The following is an 8,192-nucleotide window of genomic DNA, read 5'->3' on the forward strand; positions in this document are numbered from 1 at the left end:
GGGGCATAGAAAAACAAAACGAGGTGGAGAATGAGGAGAAGGAGTGTAATAACCTTCGTCAAAGGATAAGGAAGATAGCCGTCGGGCGACCGCCGTTGCCGGAAGGGACAAAAGCTTTGTGGCATGGTGGAACCCGGGGAAGGAGACGACCACTGGGTCACCGCCGGAGGGCAAAGAAACTCGGAGGCTAGCACTGGGAGACATCGTCAGAGGAAGACAGATGTGTTGCTCTCAGTCGCTAGGCGGAGGGGATCGAGGTGTGCGTCGTCGCCTCTCGATTGGTAGAGAAGGGGGTGGGTGGGTTCGAGGGTTTTCTTTCCGCCCTTTAGAGACGTGGATTGTACCCTGTGCGAATGATACGGGTCAGGTCGAAAAGTTACCTGTTGCTCATGCGATCACATGCGTTTGTGGTTATCCCAGGCGCGTTTGCTCATGAGTTGGGCGCTTGGACTGTGATGTGGATATCGGGGGATATCGCACTAGGTATTTCCATGCTCACAATATTAAAAAAATCTCTACTTTCTAACCTTCTCCCATTCCCCTCTATGTTTTTTTTCTACGATCCCTTCTTTGGTTTAGAATAACTAAATTAAATCAGTACTTCCTTTTCTTTTTCCTACTAAAACCTACTCCCTCCGTTTCGAATTACTTGTCTTGGATTTGTCTAGATACGGATGTATCTAGACTCATTTTAGTGTTAGATACCTCTGTATCTAGACAAATCTAAGACAAATAATTTGGAACGGAGGGAGTATACCCTACATTTACTCAATCAAATCTTATCAAAATTATGTCATGTCTAAATAAAATTAAATCAAATCTTACCAAAATCTCAACTAAATTAAAACTTTTTTTTGCCTTCTCCTAGCTGTACCCAAATCAAATCAAATCTTACCAAAAACTCAACTAAAGAAATGTTCTTGCCTCATCCTATACATACTCAAATCGGCAATTAGATTGTTAATTCAAGTTTTCAGAAAAAAAAATTCAACACAAGATTCTTTACTGGCCTTCTCCGTCCACGCACACGCCGCCCACGGGTAGCATCGCAACGCTGGTGCTTCTAGAATCTGGAGCAGGGTTTTCCTGGAGCCATCCTGACCCCGGTGTGTTGTAAACCAGGCCCACACAAACCACAACTCCTCCGACTTTTGATAAACCGTTTACTATACCGAGAGGGAAAACAAATCGAGGCGGAAAGAAAAGGACGCCCACCCGCACGCACCCAGCCACGCTCCCGGCAATCCCCAACGACGCGAGCGCATACGACTCCCTCCCTCCTTTTAAACCGCGCCACACGCCGACCAACCGGAACCGGAACCTGAACCCGCCGACGACTTCTTCCTCCCCTCCCCTCCCCGCCCCTCCTCCCACCGATCTCTCCTCCTCTCTCATGGCGACGTCAACTTCGCGCGACCGCGGCGGCTACCCGCCGGACTCGACGCGGCTGCGCATCGGCGACGACATCGCCTGGGCGGACGTCGGCGGCGTCTACGACCGCGACGACTCCCTCAAGGAGAACACCAACCCCAAGTGCCTGCTCAAGGCCCACAACCCGAGCGCGCCCGGCCAGCACCACCACCACCACCACAACGGCGCCGCGTCGCAGCGCTTCTCCGGGAACCTGAAGCCCACGGCGGCGCCCATCATCGGCCTCTCCGGGAAGCTCGGCCAGGGCGGCGCGCGGCGGACCCACCAGCAGCACCCGCCCGCCATGTTCCCCAAGAAGGCCAAGACCGGCGGCGGCGGCCGCAACCCGAGGCCCGCCGTCCCGGAGGACGAGCCCAGCTCCCCCAAGGTCTCGTGCATCGGGAAGGTGCTCTCCGAGCGCGAGAGGGCGCGGCGCAGGCCTCGCCCGCCCCCCTCGGAGCGCCCTCCTTCCGGCTGCTGCCCTGGACTCGGCTTCCTCATGCGCCGCAGCCGCTCGCGGAAGAGCGCCGTGGAGAGCGTCGACTGGTCCCCGCCTCCCCCGCCACCGGCAGCGAGGCGGAGGGAGGCGAAGGCGGCCGAGACGGAGGAGGCCGCGCCGGCGCCGGCGCCCGGGCTGGGAGGGGTCATGCGGTTCGCGTCGGGGAGGCGGGCGGCGGATTGGGCGGCCCAGATGGAGGTGGACGACCGCGTGGCGAAATCCGGGCCGTTGTAGCGCGGGCAGGAGATTTAATTTTGCTCTCGGGTTGGGTTTGGTTTGTGTCCGCTTCTGCTGCTTGTTGTTGCCGTGCTCTAGGCTTAGTAAACTTGTTTCTGTTTGTCTGTATATACTGATAGTATTAATTAGGACAACACATTTGTGGGATCATGATATGGATTTGAAAATCAGACAAAATTTTGCTAGTTTCCTCATCTGCTTTTGGCTCGTTTCTGAATTGTTGCAATTTCACATGTTCTTGACAATGCAGTCCTGACATCCTGTGGAAATTTGATGAAAATTTCAGAACTAATCTTGACAACATACCTTGCACCACCATCTTCTTGCAGAAGATCAGCAGCATAGCTTGAGAGGTAGAACGTCGGCCCTCGAATTTTCTTCCTCAGCTGTCGTGTCACTGCATTGTTTCTCACCGTCCTTTCTTACAACCTTCCATTTGTCTCTTATTACAGGAACGATGTCGTCATGGGCCATGACCACAGCTCCAAAGGCATTCCTCTTATTCCAGTGAGTTTAATCCAGCTTTCACCGTGTCCATCTAGTCATTCCTACTCACAATGGGGACAGATTTTGAATTGTGCAATACTCTGCCGTCAGGGACCTGAATACAATATGAAAATTCAACTTTAGCTGTACAACCACTTCTTTTCAGCACATAGTTTCCCTAAAATATGTTAGTACTCTGCCCAGCATTCCTTGCTCAAGTGCGACTTCATCCAGATTAGTGAAATTAAATAAACCTAAGCCTTCGGTAGATTGCAGAAAAGCAGCCACTACTTCGTCGCAGATCTGTTTGTTTCGTGGTTAGATTTGGGCGCGCCACTTACTTGGTGACACACACGCCTTAAATTATTCTTTCATCGCACATCAGTTTATTTGACTTCGTCACTGTTTATATTAGTAGTGTAAGCTGTCATGTTTTCGAGTTTGATCACGCATCTGAATACACTATTTGTCCTATTCACGAATTCTGGCTCCGAAACTACAGAAACAGCTGCACTGTTCCTTGTTAAGTGACTGATTATGTGCTTTACTGTTAATTCTATTGTAGTAAACATGTGCTAGTATCCTTGATCCTCCACATGGTTTTCACTTTCGGTGAGATTTCAATGAAATTCACTGAATTTCATTAATTTCAGCAGTTTCAGTAGTACACATAAATTCAAATGTTTTTCAAAATATTCAAAATCTTAATTGAATTCAAGTGAATATTTCGGCCCTTTGACTGAAATGAAAACTGAAATTCGCTGAATTTCGATGATTTCAGTTGGTGCTGAAATTTTTCTGAAACTGAAATTGAAAACCATGATCCTCCGTATCCCTTCTCAAACTTGAATTTATGTTGTTACATCATAAATTGAGGATCCAGTATGCAGCCTATATATACAGAGGTGCCATTTTGCATTGTCCACTAGCTGCATCGTTGTTTTAGTTATCTATTTATTGTTGCAGAGTATGCATTTTATCACCGTCAGTCCATCAAAAAAAAAAGATCGTTGGCTCCGTCATGCATCACTGTAATGGGGTTATGATGCCATGAATATTGATTATCTCAAAATCCCAAACTGCGCTCCTGTATATTGGCTAGTACAGACCTCTCCACTAACTTCTAACTAACTGGATATCTACAACTAAAATATTACAGTACATTCAAATTTAATTGCTCTGAAGAGAGGAATGTAGAAACTTTAACTCTGGCTAGTCAAGTTTGCATATCACATTGAATGTAAGTTGAGCTATGGATACCGTGGGTGGCTTCTGTTTTTCTGTTGCCTGAACATTTCTGGGCATGTAAATCACTGAAGAGCTGGTAATGGTGTCGCATAATGTGTACCATAACCTCCAAACGAATTCTACTGTAATGAGAAAGGTGTAAATTGTCAAAACATGGTGCAGTCCTTGGTATTAAACTTATTGGTTGCTTCGAGTTCTGAATATCATTAGTGATGGTTCCAAGAGCGAGTCGTTGCGCCAGGTGCATTTTCAAGAGTTACTAGTTTGGCATACATTTTTAAGTTTAGTGCTATTGGCACCACAAGAATTACTAGTTTGCAGGATTTCAGTGCAAACAAAAGAGCTAAGTAGAAAAAGAATAGTTTCTGCATGAAATCCACTGGCATTAAGCATCAACTTACCTGGAATTAGCTAATTTCTGCTGGAATATTGACTGGACACAATGGAATTATTTGTTATTTCTGATGATGGACGTAAACCTGGAATTTCTCTCTTGTTTGAATCTAAATAGTAACACGAGTTGGTACGGAGTCTATGTCGGAAACAGTGCCATTCAATATCGTGATAATGTGGGCTTCCTAACCCTACGACTCTTCGGGAGTATTGTTCATGTCGAATTTCCAAACTAAATGCCTTTCTACATTTCAGGCAATGGACCACACGGATTTGTTGTGCCGCAAGAGCGAGTATATGCCATCAGGCTCAGTTATCACAGAAGGGATAATCGCCAGCCCTGGAGTCACTGGATTTATTTTCCAAACTAAATAGCAATTGTATGTGCTATTCATTCTGATGCTGTTAACAAGGATGGAATAAGAAAACTGGGGAATGTATGTATTCACTTGCAGTGTACCCAATTTTAATTTTGCGCTTCTGGTTCGTTGCATCAAGATAAGGAAAGTTCAGAAACGATTCCGAATTCAGATAAACTAGACTGAATTTCAGATAGTATTGGGGTATTACTAAATTGGCCCTGGAATCTTGGCCAGTGCAGTAGCTAATATGATTCAGAGTTTCAGATGATCGTTATAATTAGTACTACAACAAGGTATCATGCCAAGATCTTTCTGACAATGTTTCATCTGAGTAAAGCAGCGAAGAGATAATGACAAGGCAAACACGAGATTAGCTGATCAGTACGTTGATTTCTAGGTTAATTAGCATTCCATCTAATGGGGTAAGATCACATGTCGAAGGAGATGGTACTGTTGGGCGGGTTGTAGAAGGTGACGACTCTGCCGTTGAGCGGCTGCACCGGCCGGGCGTTCTGCTTGGCGGCGGCCGGCAGCGGCGCGGTGACGAGGTCGATCTGCTCCTTGGTCATCTGCCTCACCTTGCCCAGCACGTTCCAGTAGACGTTCTCGGCGCACGGCGGCGCCGTGAGGGAGCCCATGTACCGGAAGTAGCTCCCCGTCCGCTTCTCCAGCGAGCGCAGGTGCACCAGGCCGGCCGCCACGCGCGCGTCCTGCTCGCCGTAGCTGCACCGGTCGGCCGCCAGCTCCGCCAGCTTCCGCTTGAGCTGGAAGTAGAAGGAGTCCGGGGCGCCGACCTTGTAGAGGATGGCGATGATGGCGAGCTCGCCGGAGCCGGCGTCGCTCTCGTGGACGAGCTGGACCTCGACCGGGTGCCTCTTGCCGTTGATGGTGTGCTCCGAGGGCGTCTTCCACCGGAGCTTCTTGAGGCTGAAGGCCTTGCCGCCGATGGTCACGCCGCCAGGCTTACCGTTGAACGTCATCTGCATCGCCATTTACCAAATCGGCCGGTCAGTAGTGTACATGGACGCGCGCGCGTCGCCGGCTTGGAGGCGTCAATGGAAGGGACTTGCCGAGATTTCTTTGCCGTTGTTGATGAGGGTGGCGTCGGTGGCGACGTAGGTGCGGGTGAGGGGGTCGAGGTCGGGCTTGGGGACGGCGCTCTTGGTGACGATGTCGATGGGGGACTGCTTCCTCGCCGCAGCGCCGCCGTTGCAGGCGCTGTACTTGGGGCTCAGCTTGGCCCAGTTCTCCGGGCCCAGCTTGGCCCCCGACACGTAACTGTAGTCCGGATCGTCGGCTGCAACGGACGACGCCGCCGCGACGGCGACGACCATGACGAGGACGGCCCGGCGGGACGCCATTGCCGGCACCATGGATCGACCCTTTTTCTTGCCTTCTCCTGATTGATCAAGTCAAAGGGATCGATCGCGCGAGACCGGCCGCTTTGCCGCGTGACTATTTACAGGCACGAAACGCGGTGGCTGGCTGGGACGGGTGGACGGGAGAGGAGGTAGAAGGGGGAGGAGCTTAATTTGCTTGGCGCCAAGAATAGCGCTCTGTCTGCTGCCGTGCTGAGGCTTGACGTCCGTCTCGGTTGTGGCACTGTGCTGGCAGCTACCTGGACTGGAGAGAGTTTTTTTTGTTTCTGGCTGTAAAAAAAAGGAGAGACAAAATGGGGTGTTGCGAGAATCGAACTCGCGACCTCTCGCACCCGAAGCGAGAATCATACCACTAGACCAAACACCCAATTCATATCTAACGGGCGACATAAATCAATTTTATCCGAATATGTTGCAATCATCATCATCGACGGGATCTAAAAATTCTCTTCGCTCCAGAGAAGTCCTACAAGCGCGAGGTGATCGAAATCACCTTGACGCCTGATGTTTAGGCCTGTTTCTGTGTAATAGATCATGATCATGCAGTGCACTATTGTATAACCACATGGTCTGGCGGCAGCAGGCGCATAACAGCCAGCAAGCACCCAAGAACGGAACGGGGGGCTGCATGTGCTCCCTGCCGCTTAGTGGGGTGGCGGCAGGACTGTTTGTATGCTAGTTTCATCCATGTTTTGTTTCGTATGCGTTTCGTTTCGTCTGACGAATAATACCACATATTCGTATGTCCTTGCTATTGATTCCTAGGCATGCAGTGCACTATTTTGCAAATAATAATCGTTTATTTATGAATAATAATACGAGTCTCCGTCGCGGGCCTCATCATCGGCCTTCTCGCACCGGCCTCAACGCCCCGCGGAACATCACCGCCGCAGGCCTCACCGTCGGCCTCCTCGTGTCGGGCGATTCGCCCGGCGGACCTTCACTGCCGCGGGTTTCATCGTCAGCCTCATCGCGACGGCCTCCTCGCCCGGCAGCACTGGCGGAGCTACTCATGGACAAAACCGTGCCGTGGCTCGCCCAGCAAAATTGCCAAACTTTTTTTTAATACATATGCTCAAAGCCCAGCCCACAGCCACATAGCGCACAGCCCATAATCAATAGCGTCATGGCCCAAAGCCCCAAACGCTCAGTCCAATAAAGCTGCACACCGCACCCACCGCTCACATCCATCCCCATCCCCTGTTCGTGGACTCCACTAGGACGACTAGGGCACGGCGCCGGCCGACGGCAGAGGTCCGGCTAGTCGGAGCTAGCCCCTACCCTTCCCAGTAGCAATCCATCCCGCATCCCAGCATCCTCCATCTGATGTGGTCGCAGTAGCTGCAGCGGCGACCCGGCCAGTGGCGATCCGGCAGCAGCAGCAAGAAGCAGAGTAACAAGCAGCGGCTGCTATTGAGCTGCCGGTCCTTGTGACGAATGACCACTCCGGCGTCATTGCCGTGCTGCAGGTGACCCAGACATAGGTGAATTTCTCTCTTGATTTGTAGAGTAGTACAGTAGTATGTAACAGCACAGGTGACCCAGGATCGGAAAGCTGATTTGTACCATGAATCCATGATGACCATGACCGATGGTAAGCTACTGTGGCTTCTTTTGTTTAGTACTAGTATATATGTACATAAATATGTGTGTGCATCTTCTAATCAATGAGAACAAGTATGCAGCTCCATATTGTCTATGCCTACTGAAATAGTATATGGTTCAAATTTTCATATTTTTTTGCGCTCTTCATTAGTTTGGCCCGCCCAGTTTGTTCGTTGTAGCTCCGCCACTGCCCGGCGGACCTGCTCCACTGCGGGCCTCATCGTCGGCCTCTTCGCACCGGCCTCGTCGCCTGGCGGACCTTCGCCGTTGCAGGTCTCATCGCCAGCCTCCTCGCGCTGGTCTCATCGCCCAGCGGACCTGCTCCGCGACGGGCCTCGTCGTCGGCCTCTTCGCACTGGCCTCATCGCCTGGCAGACCTTCGCTGCCGCAAGCCTCATCGTCGGTCTCATCGCCTAGCGGACCTTCGCCACCGGAGGCCGACGATGAGCCCCGCGACGGAGCAGGTCCTCTGGGCGATGAGGCGGGCGCGAGGAGGCCGTCAATGAGGCCCGCGGCGGTGAAGGTCTGCCGGGCGATGATGTCGGTGTGAGGAGGCCCACAATGAGACCTACG

General features: G+C 51.2%; 2 protein-coding genes and 1 non-coding gene across 3 annotated transcripts; 1 reads left to right on the top strand and 2 right to left on the bottom strand.

Annotated features, from left to right (window-relative positions):
- The first annotated feature begins 1,187 nt into the window (after positions 1–1,187).
- Positions 1,188–4,713, top strand: LOC123086488 (uncharacterized protein At1g76070). The gene is made up of 3 exons (XM_044508256.1): positions 1,188–2,499; positions 2,599–2,653; positions 4,529–4,713. The coding sequence occupies exon 1, from the start codon at positions 1,394–1,396 to the stop codon at positions 2,141–2,143; it is 750 nt and encodes a 249-aa protein (XP_044364191.1). The 5' UTR covers positions 1,188–1,393; the 3' UTR covers positions 2,144–2,499; positions 2,599–2,653; positions 4,529–4,713.
- Positions 4,714–4,886: 173 nt separating this feature from the next.
- On the bottom strand, positions 4,887–6,140 carry LOC123086486 (alpha carbonic anhydrase 1, chloroplastic-like). Its single transcript, XM_044508255.1, has 2 exons — positions 5,706–6,140; positions 4,887–5,615 (listed from the first exon to the last, which is right to left on the bottom strand). The coding sequence occupies exons 1-2, from the start codon at positions 6,006–6,008 to the stop codon at positions 5,064–5,066; spliced, it is 855 nt and encodes a 284-aa protein (XP_044364190.1). The 5' UTR covers positions 6,009–6,140; the 3' UTR covers positions 4,887–5,063.
- A 169-nt stretch (positions 6,141–6,309) lies between these two features.
- On the bottom strand, positions 6,310–6,381 carry TRNAP-CGG (transfer RNA proline (anticodon CGG)). The gene has a single exon. It is a non-coding gene; the product is annotated as a tRNA-Pro (tRNA).
- Positions 6,382–8,192: the final 1,811 nt, after the last annotated feature.

This window comes from Triticum aestivum, chromosome 4A, assembly GCF_018294505.1.
Source record: "Triticum aestivum cultivar Chinese Spring chromosome 4A, IWGSC CS RefSeq v2.1, whole genome shotgun sequence".
Lineage (NCBI taxonomy): Eukaryota > Viridiplantae > Streptophyta > Magnoliopsida > Poales > Poaceae > Triticum > Triticum aestivum.